Here is a 24,884-nt window from a genome sequence, read left to right on the forward strand (position 1 = left end):
CATGGTCACAGTAACAGTGTAAAAGCATTCTCAGGTGAGTACCCACATAGAAACTACTTCTGGAAGCTCCACTCTCAATCTGTCCAAAGCCTGTCTTACTGAGCAACAGTGAGGTGCTTCAGGTCTCATTAAGAGGGCAAATCATAGTTGTTATACATCACAAAGGCATTGGAATAATAAGAGTCACCTTGCACTCCTCACAGTCAAGCGTGCATGACAGCAGCGGAGAAAAAGCTAGCCCGCCAGCTCCTCGGAAGTGGGTACTGCCACAGATTCTAGTCTCTCTGATTTCTACGTTCAATGTTAAGTAGCCCGGTCTCACAGGTATTTACCTGAATGTTGAAAACTCAGGTTCTGACTGAATGAGTTGTTATCTAGGTATGAGGAAATGCCCAGATATCTAATGCACATATTTTTAAAGGCAGCCTAGCAATGGATCTGCCTTGAATTTGCAGAGCCTGTCTCTGCCTTCAGCCGTGCCTTCTGGTCTCTAGACCCTAAAGAGAAATTTTCTTCCACTCATTCTCCTTTCCTTCCTCCTCTTCCTCCACCTCTACATACCCCATCATCAGCTCTGCTACAACCAAATAATATTGTTTATCAACTGCTTACTTGTTCCCCAAGCACTTTGATCCACAGTATCACACGGAAAGCTCTTCATACAGGGGATCTCACTTAAACCCTTAATAATCTACAATATACTTATTATTTCTCTTATTATAAATGGGAAAACTGAAGCTTAAAAAGCAAAAGCAACTTGTTCCAATTCACACATATAATAAAAAACTTAGAAAAGAGAAAAATCAAAATGGGAGCTCAGGTTTTTCTGACTCTAAATTTTGGAGGCTTTTCGATCTCTCTTGTTTCTATGTGTTCACTGCCTACGCACAAATTCTGCTGGTGTGGCTCTCCAGAAAGCCACATTTTGTCACAGTAGTGAAGTTATTTCAAGGGTAATTCCTTGAATGAGTCAAATATAAGTGGGGAGAATATGATAGGAGACCCTTTCTACTTAGTACCTTATATACTATCTCCTTGGGCAACCTACCTGCATCATCCTTCTGAGTTGATATAGGAATAAATTTTAATTCATGCTTAGAAAATATATAAATTGACAGAGTTAAATTTTAGTTATCTTATCACACACACACATACACACACACACACAGTTGATGACCTGGAAAAAATGCCAATCTAGTTCTAGTAAAATTAATACACATAGACAAATTGAATAGTCACAACAGGTTTATGGAAAGTTTAGATAAGGACATTTCTCTGTGGAATGTTAGCTAGCTTTAGAGTTTAGTGCCATGTTGCCAACAGTGCCATTAGTCTGAGAAAGGACGCAGTGATGGGCTTCAACCTCTTTACCTCTTCTTCCTTGCTGAATAGTATGGTGCTTGGAGGCAAGCAAACCAGCTTTCAACTTAAAAAAGTAACAACAGAATAACAATACACCAAGTAACAAAAATGATGACAATAGCACCATGTATTTTCAAGCATTCACTATGTAGGGGACACTGTACTCCCTGTTATCTCTGATCCCTGCTAAACACAGGGAAACTTCAGTATCACAGGTCATTGTGAAAGGAAGGAAATGATTTATTGATGTGACCATGGCAGTTAGTCACCTTAGATTCTCATTTCACAAGAACACACCAAAATACATTTGAACCATTTAAAGGATTAATTTTTTTTTTTTAATTTAAAAAGATGTAGCATTCAAATCCGAATATGTCTTGTTACCAACTGGGCCCTTGTTCCCCTGAGCACATGGCCTTCCATGAATGATTACTCGTGCAATGTTTCAATTGTCAACTTTAGGATGACCTAACAGAAACACGGAATGGGATTACAGGGAGCCTAGGGGAGCTGTCCGTTCTGCTCATGCAATGTTACAGTGCCACTTTGTGGAGTATCGTGAAATTTAGGGAAGCTTTCACTCACCAGCCAGTTTTTGGAAAAAAATATGTAATTTATGTACAGGCATGTATAATTCGTGCACACCTCAACATGTAAGCATTTATACATAAGCAAACAACATATATTCTCGTCTCTCTTTTTTAAAATTATTAACATATAATGTATTATTTGCCCAAGGGGTACAGGTCTGTGAATTATCACGCTTACACAATTCACAGCACTCACCGTAACACATACCCTTCCCAATGTCCATAACCCAGTCACCCTATCCCCCACCCCCAGCAACCCTCAGTTTACTTTCAGGTCTCTTTAATTGTATCAACTAACATACATACTTACTTACATTATCTTATGAAAATCCCTAATTTTAGCCTATAATTTTCATTTGACATTTATTTTAGGCTTTTTAAGTCTCAAGGAAATAAAGCAATATAGTAAGTAAAATATATTTGCTTTGCCTCAAAAAGAAAATAAACAGTTTAGTTTTTTGATACTACAGTAATTTCAGAGCAATTAACAACAACAGCAATAAAAAAGAAGGTAATTAAGAATCAGAAAGCTACATGTTAGCAGTCAAAGTTCCATGACTAATGCGACATTCATATTAAACTTATAGTTTTAAAATTTTAACAGCGATGTTGTCAAATTCTCAGTATCAATCCTTTTCAATCTATGTTGAGTGTAAAGGAAAGTGAACCTTCCACAGCAGAAGACACTTTCTTAGGACCCAGGAGAACAGAAAGGACATCTCCCTAGTAGATGTACAGGTACAATGTAAGAATCACTTGGAAGAAACAATCAAAAGATGGCAAAATGCCCTCCAGTACCGTGGCACGTTTCTTAGCAACATAAAAAACAACTCTCCGCTACAAACTCTGTCAAGCAACAAGTGTTTACCGAGCATAATTCAGATACTGAATTCCAAGTAAATCTAGCGATATTTACATTCCTAATAATATGAAACTGTGTAGCTTTTTTAAATATTTAATACCCAAATTTTGTACAACAAGAATGATTTCTTAGGATAAGCTGCTTCAAACATGGAAAGTGTAGATATAAATGAACCAGGGCACTCTTTTCAGTGATCCCTGATTTCCAGGGAACACATATTTAATTTTTCTTTAAAGCATACATCTTGCCCATAATATATAGGCAAACTGATAAATGCTGGCATCAGAACATATTACTCGTTGTCAGTATCTGAATGGTAGGTCACCGAGAGAAGAAACTGGAGACTCTCAGAATAAATTCTCCACAAACAGCGATATCCTCACATCACCATTTCTTGTGGAAAAAAAAAAAAAAATCTGTTCCGACATTCTATTTCAGCAGAAGGGTGCCACCCCATGGCCTCTGACTGTAACAATGTTTCTTTTCAGCCTTTTCTGCAAAGAAGCAGCTATGGTTCCATTCACTGATATTAGAACTCATTTGGTAAAAGGGTGAAATGAACACCCTAGTTCTTGAATTGTATTAGTAACACGATGATATTAGATGGATTTTTCGAAGTGGTAGTTTGTGATTTCTCTATTTCCTTTCATCAGTCACACAACTTGAAAATAATTTAGTTTTACAATGCTATACGGTACAAAGCTACTGTAATTTCAACAGTATGTTTTTTAATAGGGAAATGAAACTGTTTTAATTGTGAATAAATCTTTATTTCCTATCACATGTTCTAGAGATTCTTCAAGTGGTTCATATAACACATCACCCAAGACTTGTTAAAGAAAGTAGAAAGTATATTTCCACGTAGAAGCATTCGGGGAACACACTGCAGACAATGTGGTTAATCCCTCAAGTAAAACATCTTAATTAATTAAATTTATATGTTATACTTTCTAATAACTAAAAAAGGAATAGCAATTGATTAGAATACTCAAGTTAGTACTTTCTGAATTCTGTCATTATAATAGTGTGACATATGAAAACTTTGACTTAGTTTTCACCTTACTTGATCATATCTAGGATATGTACTCAGGCCAGTCTGTGACAGAGATCAGCTTGTCAGTAGAAGAATCTTCTATTTTTATATAGATTGTGCTACCACTATAAATATCCATGTCAAAAAGATTAATAAAACATTCCTATCCAAAAAGACCATTCTAATAGGCTAAAGAGTAAATTATAAATTGTTTTGTGTGTGATGTTTATTATTGTTTTGTTTGCTCTTATAATTTAAGATAATTTATTTATTTATTTATTTAAGAGAGAGGGAGAGAGTGTGTGTGCACATGTGGCAAAAAGGACAGAGGGAGAGGTAGAGAGAGAAAATCTCAAGCAGACTCCACCTTGAGTGCGGAGCCTGATGTGACATACCATCTCACGACTCTGAGATCATGACCTGAGCCGAAATCAGGAGCCAGATGCTTAACCACCTGAGCCACCCAGGTGCCAAGATAATATTTTAGAAATACAAAATAGCATGGTAATTTAGAAACATTGATATTGGTTGTATTGCTAAAGTTGTAACTCCACGTTAATAGAAAATGCCATGTAACAGTCATAGGATGCAGTTTATGCTTCAGTTCTTATCGGCAGTTTTCAGACACTTAATGTCTATATTGGATATATTATAAATATTTCAATTCTATTGAATTTTTAGTTATTTGGGAATTAAAAGTAATGAAAACCCTGGTATTTTGCTGTAGATGTGGACCTAAGGAAATCTGCTTTTTTGAATCAAAAACGTTATAATGTATGTTGTCTGTCTCCACCTTGTGGGTATTGTAAAGATGACTACTTCTTAATTTTGTTCATCAGAGAAGTTGAATGGCTATGAAAAAATAGAAATCCTTGTCTACCTTTAGGTTTTTACTTTTAGACACCAGAAATACAGAAAAACTTTTCACATGACCAAAAATTTCGATACATTATGAAACCAAAGTGTTAGATTATCTAAAGCATTTCTTTCTTTTTTTTTTTTTTTTGTTTCAAATTTGGCCAATTTATTTTTTTTAATTTTTTTTTAAATTTTTTATTTTTTATAAACATATATTTTTATCCCCAGGGGTACAGGTCTGTGAATCACCAGGTTTACCCACTTCACAGCACTCACCAAAGCACATACCCTCCCCAATGTCCATAATCCCACCCCCTTCTCCCAAACCCCCTCCCCCCAGCAACCCTCAGTTTGTTTTGTGAGATTAAGAGTCACTTATGGTTTGTCTCCCTCCCAATCCCATCTTGTTTCATTTATTCTTCTCCTACCCACTTAAGCCTCCATGTTGCATCACCACTTCCTCATATCAGGGAGATCATATGATAGTTGTCTTTCTCTGCTTGACTTATTTCGCTAAGCATGATACGCTCTAGTTCCATCCATGTTGTCGCAAATGGCAAGATTTCATTTCTTTTGATGGCTGCATAGTATTCCATTGTGTATATATACCACATCTTCTTGATCCATTCATCTGTTGATGGACATCTAGGTTCTTTCCATAGTTTGGCTATTGTGGACATTGCTGCTATAAACATTTGGGTGCATGTGCCCCTTTGGATCACTACATTTGTATCTTTAGGGTAAATACCCAATAGTGCAATTGCTGGGTCATAGGGCAGTTCTATTTTCAACATTTTGAGGAACCTCCATGCTGTTTTCCAGAGTGGCTGCACCAGCTTGCATTTATCTAAAGCATTTCTAAATCTCTTTGCCAATGTTATTAGTAGTTCTTGCAAAAATATTACATAATTGTAGAATCCTGCATTTAAACTGGGTATATGAGCAGTCCATCCAGCACATTGTATGTCTAAATGAACTTTCCTTTAGACTTTCATAGCACATACAGACTTTGTATGACACTTCCTAGGAAAGTCACAAACCAAAGAAGAAAGCTTTTGTAAGTGTTGTCTCCCTTTCCCTTAGAAAAAGTATAAGTGTCCAGTAAAATTTCTTAGGTTCCTAAATCAGAGGTGTTATTTTAAATTTCAAAGAAAAACTCCTGACTTCCAATTATACATTATTTTCTTTTCCTCCCACTCCACTCAAGAGCAGAGAATATTCTAGGGATCAAGACACTGCCTCGCCTTCAGAGATTTATGTTCTGTCCAATTCTGTTTTAAAGCAAGAGAAACTTTGACTAAAGTGTCTGATTCATAGATTATCTGTCAATTCATGTCTAAATTAGAGAAGGTTGTTAGATCACATCTTCTGTATGAAACAATTTGAAATGATCTAATTTGAGCAAAAAAGTTCCTACCTGGTTGAATTTGCCAGCTATTCTACTAACTAAGCATGTTTGTTACTTTTGAACTTCTTGTTTTGTTTGTTGCATAGAAAGTTAAATACTATAAAGTGAAGTTAAAGTTCTTTGAAGTTGAAGAAACTACCTCAAAAGCCAGCCACAGGCCTTAGTCCCTCACACAGTCACTGTGCCTACGAGAGTATAGTTTCTTGATTTTCTTATGGTTTAGATGTGAAATGCACAGTCTCTTACATGAACCCATGCTCCACAGTGTAATGTATCAAGCAAGCCACTCATTAAATGTACACTGTGCACAACACAGAGAATTGTGTATCATCTGGTTAAAATATAATTTGCCTTTAACACAGATTTTTACTAAGTGTCTTTTTTCCCCAATGATTTTGTGATCTGGTATTTCTATCCTGTACTCTAATCGAGAAAATAAAACAAACATGGATAATTTGTCTCTTTAGAGAAAACGAAGATCACATTATTTCTGTGTCCTGCTCCTATCAAAGATGAAATACCCATCCCAATTACAACTCATGTTTTGATTCCCAGAACACTTATGGCATTTATGTCAACTGAAGCTAAAGACTCAAACAAACCTAATACAGATTTATGATTTTATAATAATTGTTCCTAAAACTTAAAAAGATAAAAGGAAATGCTATTTATATGCAACCAGGAGGAAATGTTTTGGGGAAACAGATTTTATGCTCAGGTTTATAATTAACCACTTTAAAATAAATGAGTTTACTCTCTTAAAATATTCTTCAGATAAAAAAAGCCCTGAAGAAAACTGGAATTCAGGAGGGGGCAGTTAGAAAACATGAAACCACACTGATAACAACTCCATTCCAAAAGGCATTAACACTGTTCAAATATTGGACTTAGCATGTAATTTATAAGACCAATGCGTTAGACTTGTGCCATAATGATGTAATAGGCCAACACTTACCTTTTTCATTGCCATTTGCATAATTTGGAGGCTTGTTTTTGTCAATGCTGTTAAAGCTCTGACTTCTCCTATTTAAATTAGAGGCTCCCTGGACTTTGCTGTTGCTGCCTGCTGTTGGCACCCTAGAGGGACCTGGAAGCCTGAAATAATATAAGAAAAATTACATCATTTTTGTATATTACAAAAAGATAAGGGGTAAGAGGTTCTGATCAGGGAAGCCTTAGTGGAAAAAGCACAACATACGATGTTCTAAAATCTGTTTAGTAGAAAATGGTGGTTTAAGTGATAAATAAGCTAAACACAAGAATTTAGAATCTTCAGAGAAATCTTATTTCACTTTTCAATAAACATGCCCTCAAATGATACTAAGAATGTAGAGCAATTAGAAATAAAATAACCTTTAACTAAAAAAGCCATACTTACAACACCTCTGAGGGATGGCACTTTGACTTAAAAATACTATAACAATTACATGAAAAGCAAGGGAAATAACACAAATGTACTGTGTTCTCGAGGTGTTAATCACCTATTTGCATTTGTTGTTAAGTGGTTCTTATTGATGTATGGGACATTTGTTTTCCTCTTAGATAGCTGTTTCCTAAGTCAACTTGATAATAACAAGAAGAAAAAAGTTACTGAACAAATTGCTAATAGCAAATGCTTATTGCATATCTAAGATAGTAAGCTATTCCGATTCAAGCATGATGCAGAGACCAAAGTAATGAGTTAATTTGCATTTTACAGGTCTGCCTCAAAAAAATTTTTTTTCTTTAATCATTTTGCCAGAAATAAGCTAATTATCTAAACATTAGCTAATTATCTTACAAGTGGGGCCAGCTGATCACAAAGGTGATATGACAAGAAAGGATGCAGGTCTCAGAAGCAGAGAATCTCTGTTAACAGAATGGCAATGTAAAATACACCTACAGGGACAGTGACTTCAGCCAGTCTTTGGGGATGAAAGACAGGACGAGAGGAAATAATAGGCAAACTGTGTTAAAATTAGGGAAAGTTTGACGTTAGGTTGTGATCTGCAGTTATTCTATGCAGACTAAAATTAAGTATCAGTGTGGATCATTCCCGTCACTGTTTAAGCAGTTTCCATCTTGAAATTTCAAGTATCAATTATTCATGAACTGTGCCTACAATATACAATCACTGTATTTTACTCTACCCTGTTAACATATTATATATGTACAGTAAGCAATCTGGATAAATTAAGAACTAGTAATTAAGAACAAATATTGGCCTTCTAATTCATATTTAACAACATGGTACTAAAGGATGTCAGCCTCTTTGCTAGCATTTGCTGCCACCATGTGAATGTCACTGTGTACTGCTCAGATAATTTCTATTTTAAAAGAAACGAAACTCCAGGCCTTATAAAGGAAGCACAGAAATTTTTACTGTTCTCTATACTAAGTTTTTAAAATGACAGAGCGTTTATACCTGATATATTTGTGCCCAATATATCACAATTTCAAGATCAGTTGTTACTATTTTCATATTTTAACTCACTTTCATAATTAATATATTATTTCCATAAATTATTAGGAAATCAAACTTTTAACACTCATAGTTATTTTTTAAAATAGTAACAGGTATTGCAACAGGGAATGAACATCAGGAAAACAAAAATTCCAACTTAAAAACAGAAGTGTTGCTTTCTTGGAATAGTTATTAGTTTCAAAATATTGACTGTATTCTGGAGTTTAAATACATATGGCTAATAAATAGTTCCTTCAGCTATTTTGCCAATTAGAAGCTGTGCCATGTACAAGAATGGAAACTTTTCCAAATGATTCCAGCATTTAACTTTTACTCAGATGGATCTACAGGGTATGTAAGTATAGCACAAAACCACAGACACCAGGAATTTTGAGTACCAATGACTGCACTCTGAAAAATGACACAATTAATTAATTTGGCCAAATGCCCCACTCATAATAAATCCAAGAACTATCTCTGCAGACACAGCTACAGACTTAGAAAGTTCATTCCAAACTCACACGTATAAACAAATTTTGTCACAGAACTTGCCCTGCTTGCAATGAGACTTGACCTGTTTCTAGAAAGCAATTAAAGTGCATTTTAATCTTTATTGTGACCCATGAAGGCAAGTGATCTTTAGTTCTCAGAAGAACAAATTAAAACAAATTAAAAAATCCATTTGCTCTTCTCATTACCCTAATTTGACAGGCAGCCAGAGCTCCAGATCATTCATCAAAGTAATAAAAAGAGAAATGAGAATGAAGCCAACAACAGACAGAGAGAGAGAGAGAGAGAGAGAGAAATGTTCTATTAAATTAATGTACTTAAAATATATTTTTATGCATGAGTCTTAGAAGTAGTAATAAAAAACTGTACAAGGCAGGTAACTGTTTTTTTGCACATTTGAATTTACATCATTTTTCCTACTTTAAATTAAATGCCCTTTAAATTTTTCTCTCCAGAATCATTTTAATTACTATGGAAATGAACATAACTTAGAAAACCAAGGCAAGAGAAAAAGCACATACCTCATGTCAAGGCATCATAAGCAGTCCCTGTGGTCAAACATTGCATAATATGATACATTATCAGAGCAGTGATTAGGAAGCCACCAGTGAGGGAGATGTCACATATAATCACATAATAATCAAGGGTGCAAAACACATATGCTGTGGCTTTACTCAGCTGTACCATCATGCCTTTGGCAACTTAACATTTTTTTTTAATAAATCATACACTTTCAATATACATTTATCTATCAGTATTTTCCAAACAGTACATCATACAATCATTTCCTATAACAGACTGTCTTTAAAATATGTATGTCATAAAGAAGCAAAACTTTATACTATTATACGTAAAGGAACAATCCAGGTTAACTTGGTGACCTGGTGCTAACCTTCCCACAAAAAACTGTCAGTATTTCTCAATTCTGCCTCAAAATGTGCAATAATTAATGTATGCCCATCTCCAAAAACAATTACATTCTTGTCATATAACTTCCAGATTCTGTAACCTGGAAGGAATGGGGCCTTCAAAGTCATGTTTTCCCTGACTTTCTCTAAGCCTAGAAGCTAGACTTCAGCCCAGTCATAACAGTATATATAACAAAACTAAAACAGAAGAAGTCAGAACCCATTTAATGATCTAACACAGACATGCTCATCCCAGAGAATGCATATGGAAATCCACTTGGAGGAATTCAGTCTTCTAAACTTTTCATCCAGAAGTATGTAATTTATGAAAAAAATTTAGTATGATAGGACAAAATATCACTGGGCAGTTACTTTATCATCACTAACAAGCAATAAATTAGAGATATTAACTGACCTAGTAGGCTTTTTTTGACTGGTTGCAATTCCACTGTGATTAGACTGAGTTGCATATCTGGCTGCCAGACTGTATGAGGAGAAACAGAGAAATTGAATTAAAGAGATTCTTTGAACATGGAAAGAAAGCACAACATTACAAGAAAACTATGAGTTAATGAAATGCGATTGGAACATGTATAAGCATGTATAAAGGATAAATTAATTAGAAAATTATGATAATGCAACATATATACTGTGACCTTTGATAAATGAACACACTATGAAACAATGCAGGGCATCCCTTGGAATTAAGTGTGTCATCATTGACTTTAAAATTATGGCCATGTGATAGTGTTCATATTATTTTGAGTAGGATTTCATTTCATAAAGAAATTCAACCTTTGTAAATAACTGGAAAAATTTCAGGAAAGCTGAAGTTTGACTTTACATAATACAATGAGCTCTTTCTCAAAGAGGTTAAAATGAACAGAAAGAGCATGAGAGTCATTATTTTCTTTAGTAAACTCTTCAAATCTGCTGCTTTCACTTGAATATTATTTCCAGAACCAAATGACTAAAATATTTAGTTTCTGACAAATGTATTGTTTGATCTCGAGTCCTGGATAGAAAGTTCTAAGGAAACGAACAAAACAAGATGGTTTTCTAAAGAAAGAACTATGTAAAAGTTAAATGGAATAAATTGGAGTCAAATTCTCCAACTGAACAACTGAACAACTATTAATGACAGTTTCTGGGCATTCTTGAGTTGTAGTTCTTAATAATTTTTAAATCAAAATCTTTGATCAAAGACACAAAAGAAAGCATTATTTAAACCAAGTTCCGAAGAGCAGCGAATATTTTACAAACAAAAATGAAATTTTGCACTTAAACTAATTCCTGAATTACCTGAGTGTTCTGAAATTAGTGTTTTGAAGCATACGGTGAGACCCAATTAGATGTGAAACATGTTCACATATCTTGCAATTGGTCATGGATTGATGCCTAAGTGGAGAATCACTTTTCAGGTGAATTTGAGGGAGCACGAAGGCCCTTAAAAAGAGCCTGGACAGAAAGGAATATATCCTCATAGCTAGGAAGCTTTTCAGAACACTTATTTCTCACATTCGATATATATTATTTATTTGCATATAATAAATTCTGTATCCTAACTACATTGGACACTGAGAAAATTCTCCCAACTGCTTCAGTTAACAATGATACCAAGAATAATGTAAAAATAAAAACCAAAGTGTCTGAATGAAATGAGATATTAATTTAAAATCTAAATTTCAAATACAAGCACCCAAAGTGAAGAAATATTTATTGTGTGTGAACTTCTCAATCTATTTTGTTAATCCAGAGAAAGAGACCTACCTCAAGGTTCACTACTATGCCTTACCCTGTATTCTACAAATTGAACACAAATATTAGCTGGAGAAATGACAATGAAATAATGTACTTTCTTTCAGGGAACAGAAACCATCTCATAGCATTTTCTTGCATGATTTTAAGGAAGTTCAGTAATTTCCAGGATAGAAGTGGGGTAGGGGAAGAAAACCTAGAAAGGTCAACTGACTTGCTAAAATTAGTTTGGTTTTATGGCCCACATGTGTTTTCTAATTTATTATGAGAGAACAATATTCTACACAATGCCTAGATTTTTGTTCCAAATTCTCATAACTTAATCCTTTGAAACTTGGCTTCTGTTCTGCTTCCCTTGCACTAGCGAAACTGTTGCATGAAGAACACAGGACTTTAATTAATTCCACCATACTCCAACATCTTTTATCTGACCCATATTGCTCCCTCTGCCTTTGTGAATCTCTCTCTTTCATAGATGGTAATACCAGTGAGCTCACTTGATTTGTCCATCATTCTCATTCATTTTCTCTTTCCTTCACTGAGTCCTTTTCCTTTATTGAGCTCTTTAAGGCATGATTTTTCATAGGTCCTCTTTCCTTGTATGCATTCTTTCGCTTAGCAATTCATTTTTTACCTCAGACTTTAAGTAAAATCTACTATACACAAGTGTTAATCTGTGAGTCACACTCCCAATTGCCAATATCAACTGAGGAAAAGATGTCCACTTCTATGATTTTCAGAGTCACCACTTTAAACACCATTTTCCTTCTTTTAACCCCCTAGTCTTAATCGGATCCTTCCTCTAATTTCTTGATTTCTATTCACAGGATCATCATTTTCTTTAGTCCAATGGGCATGAAACCTCAGTAGTTGACTCTTCTCTTTTTCCTTTTAATTATTGTCAGTAGGTTGTCACTCTGATTCAACCTCTACAAATCCATTTACATTTATGTTCTCTTCCAATTTCCTTTTTTATTGCACTAAATCAAGCCCAGAACACTTCCCACAATGTCTCTGGGTCCTTTTGTTTTTCTTAATCTTCTACCTGGCCCTGTCTCCACACTCAGTAGAAAACCACTATTTTTCCCCCATATTTGCTTGCAATACTATATCCCACATTTCAGACTTACAGTCTAGTCACAGAGTAGGTGAGGTGGTACAGCTCATGCAATTTATTGGTAAAACAGACACAAGAGACATGTAGACACAGCTCTGAGGCAAGACAGGGAAGATAAATAGAATCAGAACACTAATAAACTAGGAATTTTCAAAGTATCTGGATTGAGGATAGCGTATTTTTTCCCTGGAAAGATTGCCAAATGAGACTCCTTCTAGCTAACGGGTGGTAAAAATATCAGAAACAGAAGCACAAAAGAAATGCATATTTTGAGACTTCTTGTGGGTTCTATCAAAAAGTATCTGCTCATTTGATAAAGTAAAATATTGAGAGTGCTTTTTTACTTCCCTAAAATGGAAAACAAGAAAGGAGACTAGAGACAGTCAAATGAATTTTTAAAAATGAAACTCATCTGGTGCTCAATACAAAGAACCAAACTACCAGAACTTTCTAATCGACCTTTATCACAAACTCCATGTAGAACTATAATATCCACTTATTATAAGGAAAGAAAAACTTCTCAATATAAACATATCCTGAATTTTAACTTACACAGTTTTACCAATTGCCAGAACCTTGCTATTCAAAGTATTATCCAAAGACCAACAAAACTGGTATCACCTGGAACTTTTTAGAAATACTGGATCTCAGGTCTCATCCTGGAGTCTCTGCATTTTAACAGGATTCTGATGCATAATAAAATTGAGAAAGCTGTGCTCTACAGAATACCCACAAATATCCAACCTTGGAGGGAAAAACTTTGTAGTTTCTAAAGTGAAACAGCGTAATCTAAACATCTCAGGAGTCATGCTTCATCATCTATGCTCTAGGGACTCTGGATACTATTGATATCATCCTTTTAGAAATCCTTATCTCACTTAGCTTTTCTAATGCAACAGCTACCTCTGCGGCTACTCCTACTTCCCAAGTAACTGTTGACTCACTCCCCCTCCCCCCCACTTAATTGTTATACTGTTACCATGAGTATTTTCAAAATTGTAATCCTAGGCAACAGCTGATCTACCCCTCTATTCTTTCTATTTCAGATCTACATTCTATACTCAAATCTCAATCCTAAACTCAATCTCTTTCTTAAATATCACCTTGAGATCCCTAAACATTATACCCAGATCACCTAGATTTCTCCCAGATATCCCAAAAACGTTCAAAACAACTCATTTTCCTTCTTTCAAACCATCCTCTCTCTCCAACTTTGCTACATAACTTGACTGTCACCATTTTCTCCACTGAACAATAAGGAGTTGTCTTGATCATTACCTACTGTTTTTCTTCCTCTGTGTCATCTCTCTTACAGACTCTAATAATACATCTTCACTGGTCTCACTGTTTTCAGTCCATTTTTATTCCCAGACAAATCAAATCATTCCTCTCAGTCAACAGAATGCACTTTCCCAAGGAAAAATGAATGCCAACTGCTTTCTTTGAAATTGCTGTTGACTGATGTTGTCCACAAGATAAAATCCAAGCCCTGTGATTTTGTTTACAATATTTCAGTACGTCCCCGCAGACTCTTACAGCCTCATCCACTCAGCATATTTCCACCCCATGTTCTCCACTGTCACCACACCTCTGCTTCTTGCCTATGGCCTCTGTTCCTGTGGGTCCATGGCTTTTCACATTAGGTTTCCTTCATCTGAAATGCCAGTCCTTCCTTTCCCTGCATTATAAAATCCTACTGCTAGTTCAAAATCCTGCTCAAATCTCGCCTTCTGGTTGAAGCATTTCTCAAGTTTCCCAGAGTTAATTGTCCTCTCCTGGTCCACAAATCTTAATTCTCCTCTAATTATTAGGTTAATATGGGAATTTATCATAAATATCTGCATCCTGAGAAGATTGTTTTATTTACAAGGACAGGAATGATGTTATGTCCACTTTGCATTCTCAGCTCCTTTCATGGGTTTATAATGTGTTCAGTAACTAAATAATTGATTTATATTTACTAACTAGTATTACCAAACAATGATTTATTATATCTCCAACTTTTAAGCAAGGGGGACTGTTTTAAGAAAGGGTTTATCAGAAGTATATTAAAGGAAGAAAAAAAAAGCATCCATCTTCATTGTGTCTTTATTAAGTGATCTGCAGTTTATTTATTTTCTCATTTATTCCTTATAATAGAGCTACAAAGATGACATCTGCTCCTGACTGGAAATATGAAACCAAAGATATTATATATTAACTTATCTGTATACATTATACATCTTAAAAATAACAGTACTAAAATTTGAACTTTGGTCTGTTAGATTCTATACAATCTTTGCTATGTTCTGCTATACTATCGTTTTTTGTTGCATATTGATAACAAATTGCAGTATTTTAATGCTTCTTTTTCTATTAATTCATTGCCCTGTGGGTTTATGAATATCTCTAAGACATAATAAGTCACTATTATTATTATTATTTCAATACTGTTATAAAATAGCAACTCTTCTAATATCAAATAAGTCTACTTCAAAAGGTACTCTTTAGCATTCAGACAGATAATATTAATAATTTCATTCAATAGATCATTTTATAAAGAAATCAAGAATACGCAATAAGATAGTTTGAAAGAGTAAGATACTTTCACAGTATTTAAGCAACTCTCCTCAAAAATCTTCCAAGTAAATGCTCTCTTTTAAATTTTTAAGCAACATTTAATCGGGGCTAGGAAACTGACACAATAATTATAGCCCACGGCTTCCATGTCCATTGCACAGATGATTAATCAATCAATCACAGAATTCTTTCCTCATAAGCCCTGTGGTAGATTCAAAATCCATGGCCAGGATTCAAGCAATCCTTATTAATCAAAAGAATTAGAATGAGAATGAAAACGTATTTGAATTTCTTCTTTATTGTCTCATCAAAATATTAAGACTTGAGTGGCTCAGTACAGGATTTTTTTAAAAAGATTCTACTTCTATTATAGTTATTCTAGCAGTGAACTTCCATGTAGAAGTAAAAGTATATAATCTCATTCCTTAGTTTTTATCCTCAAAAATCAAACTGGATCCAGACATAACGCACACATGAATCATTAAAAATCAACAAAACATAATATCTCAGCTTCACACAATCTATCATTCCTTATTTTCATTAGCTACTACCAAGTTTCTTCTGAAAAAATCTCAGTTGAAACAGTGGATATTTGAATTGTCTCAATTCGTGTTTAATTATTATGATAATTAAAAACTTTTTTTTTTCTTATTTATTCATTCTACAAGTATCCTTTTAACACCTATTGTTTGCCCAGGTAAGAACCTGGAGAGCCACAACAACTTGCTAGGCAATTGGACCTTTGTCCCGATGCAGTAGGGAATACCAAAAGTTTCTGACTGCAGAATAAATGATAAATTCTCAGACTGAAGAGATCCTCTCTTAGATATATAAAGGAGGAACTAGGGAAGGAAGGAGGTAGGGACATTTAATAAGACCAAATTTCCCATTTAGGAGACCAAATGGGAAATTGCTGCTATAATTCAGGCACCATTTGGTGAGGGTCTGAAAGAAGACAGAAGTAGAGAATATAGAAGTAAATGATAAATGAGAAGAGTTATAATGGTAGCCGTAGGAACTGAAGCAGAGGGAAGAATTTAGGATGGCTCCTGGGCCTCTGGCTTGAGTGGCACAGGATGGTTACCTAGAGGCAGAGTAGGAAAAGGAGACTGAACATCCTTGGTATAGTTTCTGATGAGAAAAAAAAATCAAGACTCGACTTCTAGATTATGTTACGGTCACAGAGTGAATAAAGTAACAGGATATACTTGGAAGCTGGATATTCTGTGGTGAGTAAACCCACCTTTACAGTGCAGCTAAGGTAAAGATCATTTTATGATCTTATTGTAATGGTTCTCTTATAAAGTACATAAACACTTTTGGATGTTGAATGAATAAATAAATGAGAAATTGACTTCACATCCTTAAGGTTTTCAAAGTGGCAAAGTGGTAAAAATACTGTGAAATTTGATTCAGTTTTGTGTTCTATTTATTCTAATAAGCACATATTTATTGATGTAGTCAGGAAATTAATTCATCATGAAAGACTTTTATTGACTGCCTGCCTATATGTACTGGCATTATGCTAGAAAAAGTCCATTTGGAAAAATTAGATTTATACATGCCAGGCTTGTTTCACTATGGAAAGTATAACCCTTAAAACCATGTACACTAATTCAAACTTCTTTCTTAAAAGTGTAATTTAATATTCAATGGAAAATGAATTTACCGCAACATTGAAAGGAGCAATATAAAAATATCAGGCAGGTGTGTACAAGTGGTACAATCGAATCTTTCTCTTCCATGAATTATTAAACTAAAATATCAGCAGTAACAATCTAATACATTGGTTTGTAGCACAGAATTTAGAGTCGGGCTGCTTGCTCTACCTGAATACCAGCTTCGCTTTTGCTGTTCTCTGTCCCGATTTCCTCAACTGTTAAATCAGGATGGTAACTATACCTACCTCAAAGTTTTGTTGTTGTTGCTTTTCATCTTTTTTAATTAACATATAATGTATTATTTGCCCCCGGGGTTCAGGTCTGTGAATCGTCAGGCTTACACACTTCACGGCACTCACCATAGCACATACCTGCCCCAATGTCCCTAACACAACCACACTCTCCCTAGCCCTCCCCCCCCCATCCCCTGCAACCCTCAGTTTACCTCAAGGTTTTTATGGGGTTTAAGCTGTAAATCACTTAGAAGACTGTCTGGCTTACATAAGCGTTATAACAGTTAAAAGGAAAATTCAGAGGGATTCAGATGTACATTTGAGAGTCCCTGAATGAACTAGCCCCCACAGGAAGCTCTATAAATATGATGAATTCATACAACATAACTTCCTACGTTTCCCAATCCCTATAATTCCTCTGCTCTCTTGTGCTTGGTCTTCCCAACACATCTTTGGTTCTCACCTATCACTTCTGAGGTTACTCTGTTTTAGATTACTCCAAATCCCACAAGCATGGACCTCTCGGTACAGTAGTTGAGCTTCAACTCTGGTTCTCAGTCTCTAGATTTATAATTACCTTGGGACCATGATTTATTGAAAGCAAAGTTAATGAAGTCTCCTTCTCCCTCCAACGTCCCTGGATACTACACACTCTTCTCATTTCCTGAACTCAACAGTATGAATCTCTACAGGTCCCAGTAAGACATCCATGAAACACCATTCCCAAAGCAGCTTGCGTGGGATGAGACTTTCAGAACCTGTAATTCTCAGCAATGTACATAATTCAAAAAGTGTCTCAAATATAGATTTATTGAATGTTTCTGTTATATAATATACTGCTTAGATGAAAATACAATTTGATATCCTTATAAAATATAGTATATTTATTTTACTATTTCAACCAGTGTCTTGTTTTAGATTTGTACTCTAGTTTTACATCTAATTTGAAAGACAAGGATAAAATGTCTCAAAAAATGAGACATTCCTCAAAACAACACCAAAACAATTTGCCTTGAAGAAGATATTGAACTAGCTACTGTAAGTCTGAATGTATTATAAAACAAATGAAAAGAACATTCTCTTGTTTGTTCACTTTACCAGTAAGTTCGGTTGCTACAATTTTGCTCTGAGACCTCCCTTTTTTGCCCAGCTTTATACTTTTTCCCTCAGTGTTCTCTTCCACTTCTACTGTTTCAGTTAAAACAAAAACAAAAACAAAATAAAACAAAACAAAGAAAAAACAGGGTCAAACAACTTTCCCATGTCTGTATCTCTGGCCCTGACCTCTCTTCTGGGCTCCAGAGACACTAGACACCACTATCTAGAATTCCCATTAAATTATCAAATTCATGAAACCCAAAGGTGAATTTTTTTTCCTCCACCTCCTTCTTTTCATCTGTTTCCACCATTGCATCATTTTTCTCCTTACTGAAAAGTATCACTATCCAACGAGTAAAAAAATAAATAAATAAAAAATAAAACCAAAATAAATGTTTCACCCTTACTGCCAAACAGTCCCCAAGTTCATTTTCCTAGTCAGAAACTCATGCCTTATTAACATTACTCTGTTCACTTTCCTACCATTTTAGCTGCAGTACCCTTCCTACTCCTCTCCCCAAAGCACATCCTTCCTCTATCCTGTCACCATGGTTATGCTCCTAAGTTATAAACGGCATCATCTTTCCTCTGCTAAAAAAATCTCAAAAACAATCGTCCTTTATGTTCAGGAAATAAGTCCCATCTCTTAGACATAACAACCAAAGCCTCTATTTACTGACCTTCGCCCGTGTCTCTAGTCTTACCTGTCATCATACCCTGTGGCAATTTAAGCACAGAGCTATCATACACCTTTCGGTATTCCTTTCATTAAGAGGTAAAATCTTCATTCCACTGACCCTCTGCTTGAATCTGGGTGGGCTTGTCACTCCATCAACCATGTAAGAAGCACCATGTAAGAAGCACCACGTTTTTGTGACTGCCATGTTGGAGAAGCTTTGTGTGGTTGCTATTCTGGGTAAGCTGCCAGACACATGGACTGAAAAGTCACCCTGGCAGTGGATTCTTCCCCACCTATTCCGCCCCCCAGGAGTCTGTGACACCTCAGCCACTCCACCCTTCCCAGTGCCAAACACTGTGAGCAGAGACAAGCCATCTCCACTGGGCCCTGTCTGATTCCAAGGCTCACAAAATCCATGAGTTTAATCAAATGGTTATTGTTTTGCACAACTATATTTGGGGTATTTCTTTTGGAACAACAATGGATACTCAGAACACACTTCTATTTACACTTTTTCCTTGTCCAAATACTTGGAGTTTCCTGAATGTAAATGGCATTTAATTCATGAGTGCCCTCATCTAGGCTCTCTCCTCTGACTGCTGTCACTAAGTAACTCTGTTGGATTCGGTAGTGATGAGGGAGCACGAGGCTGGCTGAAGACAGAGCAAATGCTGGCGCCTTGCAGCCCCCTCTCCACCCGCTCCCCTCCGTAATGTGTGTAGCATCCCTCAGGCAGCCCTGACTGCCATAAACGATAAACAAATAGTTAACTTGCAGAGATCACAATCCTGCAAGACAGGAATCTCTCTTGCTCTACAAATGTCCTGGAGATCTACAAACAGGGAGGTTCCCTTATCAATAGCACAAATTTCCAGAGGCAAATAACTCTCAGTTCCTCAAGCCCTAATGTCTCCCTCCCCATCATAAAGGAAACTGGAGGAGGCTGAGGTAGAAGGGAATGTAAATGATAGCAGGATCATAACACCCCAAGAATCTCCCAACTATCTTGATGTTAATGGCTGGCCTAAAGATGACATTGATGAAGCCACAAGGGCAAGGCCTCCTCCAGGCACCTTGTAGGCCCTCTTTAACATATAAAAACTCCATTGAAACCTCTCTTCCCCTCACCTTCCCCCAACCGCAGGGTACATAACCTGCCATCCCTCACAACCCCGGGGAAGCAGCTTTTCCTGCCCACAGGTCCTGTCCCCGTGCTTTAATAAACCACCATTTTGCACCAAAGATGTCTCAAGAATTCTTTCTTGGTCATCGGCTCCGGACCTCAGCCCACCGAACCTCACCTAGGTTCTAGAACTTCATCAGTAGCATACCTGATTGAACTACCTGTTTAAACATCTAGGTCTTCTATTACACTGTCAGCAATTTGAATGGTAGAAACATCACCGTATCTGGACCAAAAATCTAGCATAATTTTGGCACGCAGTGAGGGCTAGATCTTTATTTTTTGAAAGGTCATAGCTTAACTTTCAAATCACTGATGAAAAACAACACTGGGCTCTAATGCAATATGTGAAGAATCATTAGGAACAATATCGTCTTTCATTCAAATATTTCATTTCATTTCCATATGGTATTCGCTGACTGTATAGTGACTGACTCATCAAAACATAAAAATCAGACACAAAAGTTATTCTTAAAGTGTATGTACTTAATACAAGCATAATTGAATAAACTATGTTTATCAGAACAAGGTAGAATCTAAAGGCAATTTTTTGTCTATGTAGGTTCTTTTAACTCCTCATCTATATTAAGAAATTGTATAAAAAGTTATTTAGGAAACCCTTTACTCCACTCTTATCTATTTACCATTAAGTCTTAGAGCCACACAGGGGCGCCTGGGTGGCTCAGTGGGTTAAAGCCTCTCTGCCTTCGACTCAGGTCATGATCCCACGGTCCTGAGATCGAGCCCCGCATTGGACTCTCTGCTCAGTAGGGAGCCTGCTTCCTCCTCTCTCTCTACCTACCTGTGATCTCTGTCTGTCAAATAGATAAATAAAATCTTAAAAAAAAAAAAAAAAAGTCTTAGAGCCACACAAACATACTATGAGTAGAAGTCCCTACACAGAGTCCCTCTACAGTCAGACATTTAGTGCTTTTGATATCCAAAGAAAGAGAAAAACCTGCTTAATCATAATATCACATTTGTCCTTTTAACAGCACTATTCTTAAGGAACCAAAGAGAAATACAAAGAAATCACAAAATAGAAGGTAAAAAATTTCTTGGCTATGGGTTTTAGTGGACAATTTATACCTTTCAATTATGGTTCTATTGATACCATGTTAAAAAGGTAGAAATTCTCTCCTCCCAAATATACTGAAAATAGCTTGAGAGAAAATTAGGAGGAGGTTACCCAACACATACTATAATTAAGTATATGAGAAGAAAGTCTTAAAAGATGTTTAGACAAAATAACAAATACAACAAAGTAAGAAGTTTTGAAAATAGTAAAGCACACCCACTAACATTTTAAAATTAAAATATATTCCCTTATAGATCCTATAATTGTAAGGGTAGATAGAAAACCATACATTCAGAATTAAGATCCAAAGAATTCTCTGAATCAAATTCTTCGTTTAGTGTAAAGACTTTCCCTTTTGCGGGATCCTTGTGCAATGTTATAGAATGGTAACTGATGTGCTAATAGCTCTAAGAAAGAGGGAGGTGTTCGACCACTGGTGCAAAAATATCTTTTACACCTCAACACTAAATATGCTCCTTCAAAAATATTTAAGATGTTTTGCAACAGCTACATGCATATTAGAGTACGTGATAAAAATACAGTCCCTATACTTAAATTTTGCTGAGACTTCACTGAAAACAGTTATTGCCTAATCCATAAATGAGTCAGAAACTCAGCTTTCATCCACATGTGTTTCTTTTTAGTAGCTGGGTGGCTGAAATATCATCCTGATTATATGTGAGACAGGTTACTGTGATAACTTATCCCATTAGTGAAATATGGTATGTAAATATATTATAACCTCTGTGTTATCTTAAATTTCAACTGACAGTTAATAAGGCCACCTGCATGGTCTGTCTTTGTGGGATCTCAAAACAGTAACTAAAGAGGGAGATGCCTATGTAAGATATTACGGCATCAAAGTCTCATGCTCTTTTAGGAATGCAGAATTTTCAGATAAAGGGCAACTCAGGAAACCAGGCTCATATTTCTTTCACAGTCTTACCATAAATGAAATTTTCCAACAATGCTTTTACTTACAAATAGCTCAAAGCATTACCCTGCTCCATGGATCTTTGCAACTTAAAATTTTCAGTATGGAGTAAAATTGCATCACAATAAATTGAGTGCTCCATTACAAAAGATTATTTTAATGCAATGCAATCAATCAACCAATACCATATCTGGACCTTGAATACTAGTAGACAAAGTTTTTTTGTTAAGCTAAAAGTCTGAACAAGCTTTGGTAAAGACTATCCTGGTTGGTGAAAACACTGAATTATTTAGTACTTTCAAAAGACAAAAAGTGTTGTACTAAACACAAAATTTAATGCCTATTTCTTGGTACACAAGTTCCTGAAAATGGCCTTTAATTATTATACTTACAAAATAATTATATAAATGCATGTCTATGCAGTATTTGAAGATCTATGAAAGAGTCTACTTTATAGAGTCTTAATAATTGGACTATCCTCAATTTATGGCAGAGCAAATGCAATCATCACTGTATTCAGTTTCATGCTAATAAGGAGTGGCTGGGGTTTCAAAACATCTCGATGCTGAGCTTTGGCCTAGAGTCTGCCAGGGAGGGAAGGCTGATTCTGTTTATACATCTTTTCAGACTGAGAGGTCAATCAGAAAGGGAGAGACTGGGGACACTGTCAGAAATTGCAGCACAGGAAATGGATGCTAAGAGGCAAATGTTGACAGTGTGCTTTATGAAGGAAAGGGATCCTAGACCAATAGTTAAAATCTCATGGGTGAGACTGTCTCAGCTACAGAAATGTTACAAGTCCCCAAAATCCAATTATGAGTTCGTCCTGTCATTCCAATTATTATTTGGTTTTCTACGTAGCTCTGACTGCAAGAAAATAGTTCAGTGGTCATACTGACATGACTATTATGGATTTGTAAGACTTGCATTTTCTATTGTTAAGTCAGTAAGCAGAATACGGTCTCTATTGGAAAATAGATTAATATAAAGTAATTTCATATGGTACAAGATTGAAGGTATAATAACCAAGCCTACATTGTCAGTGCTCTATTTGAGAAGAAAGTGTACCATAAATACTAAAAACCAAATAGAGCCCAAACAATGTCGAGTGCTTGGGAGACCATGTTCATAAAATATATTAGTTATCCTGAATCATTGTGATTATACATGAATCACATTTTGGTTGTTTCAAGAACAAATGATGAAATACTGACTAACCATCGTTTTACATAGACATTTGTGTCCAAAAACACAAGTCTTAACTTGTAAATTAGTAGCAGTCTAATACTTTAAAATGTATATTATATTCTCCCAGTTCCATTAAAAAGTTAGAGTATAATTGTGATATTTTTATTTTCTACCCGAAGAAATTAAGTTCAGTTAATTGACTTTTATTTTTTCAATGAAGAAAAGGAAATTAAGAGAACCAAAAATGATTTTGTCTGTGTCTTCTGAGACTCAAATTCACATTATTCTCTTTTTCCTAATATGATGCTATTAACATGCTGAAAGGGGAATAATTAAAGTTTAAGTTTCCAACATCAAGAATGACAGGATTGAGAACAAGTGACATCAATAGACAAGAGACTTCAACAGACTTTGAAAAACTGAAAATAAATGGAATAGAATTAATGGAGAACACATAGGAGAGGAGTTTCATCCTGGTGTACACAGAGGAAGGGTTTAGTCTAGAAAAATAGGAGGGAAGCTGGACTAGGATATTGAAGAGAAAATGAAGAGATTATAAAAAGGAGATTAATCAAATATCTATGTCAAACACTATCAATGACCACCCCGTGGCCAGAAATAAGGAAACCAATTAGTTAACCATCCAAATAAACAAGAAGCAATTTTAACTACAATAACTGAATAATCCCAGAAAAATGATGCTGGCATAGACGGGTTCCTCAATATACCTTGACTGATCCCTCTAAAGCATCGTCAAATGAACGCTGGTCAATTCTTTAAGTTATTGATCAGTTTATGATTGCATTCAAACAAATACCAACGTTCAATAGACATTCAAGAAAGTCTTTGAACAGGAAAGAATCACAGTGTATATATCCTGATTCTACAGAACATATTGCTAATAGCCATTAGGTAAACACTCCATTGGTTTGAAAGCTTTTAGAATCAATCTGTAAATCACATGAACCTTAATTTTAAGAAAGTGCAGATGACAGAGATTAGAAATTGTTAGTGGATGAGGGGAGAACAAGAAATGCCAATAGCTATATTTTATAACACAGAATGGCAAGAGATATACTACTGAGAAAGAACAAAGATGTTATTTCATTATATAAATTTATAAAGTTAACCAATAAAAGAACTAAAAAGAGTGAAATTTAACTATGTGGTCTGTTACACTACTGACCACCTCACTTTTTAAGTTTCCTCTAGGAGTTCTGCTATCACCCATTGTCTCAATACAAGTGAGCTTCTGACCCTAATTCGGGTCTTCTTCTCCCCAACTATACACATATTTTTGGTGACTTCATCACCTCTAGTCTCATAGTTTCTATTATTTCTATATGCTCGTATCTCCAGAATTTTTGTCTACAGCCTTCATCTGTCCCTTAAACTCCAGTCTTGCAATTCCAATTGCCTTCT

The 24,884-nt window shown here is 35.5% G+C and overlaps 1 protein-coding gene across 1 annotated transcript in view; it reads right to left on the minus strand.

The window, feature by feature from the left end:
- The window catches only part of NAV3 (neuron navigator 3), a 371,014-nt gene that overhangs the window by 213,251 nt on the left and 132,879 nt on the right, over positions 1 to 24,884 (minus strand). Inside the window, exons 6-7 of the mRNA XM_059402414.1 lie at positions 10,390 to 10,458; positions 7,069 to 7,208 (exon numbers count right to left, since the gene is read on the minus strand). Coding sequence (XP_059258397.1) covers positions 7,069 to 7,208; positions 10,390 to 10,458 — 209 coding nt within the window. The remainder of the gene's footprint in view (positions 1 to 7,068; positions 7,209 to 10,389; positions 10,459 to 24,884) is intronic.

Source organism: Mustela nigripes, chromosome 6 (assembly GCF_022355385.1).
Source record: "Mustela nigripes isolate SB6536 chromosome 6, MUSNIG.SB6536, whole genome shotgun sequence".
NCBI classification, from domain to species: Eukaryota; Metazoa; Chordata; class Mammalia; order Carnivora; family Mustelidae; genus Mustela; species Mustela nigripes.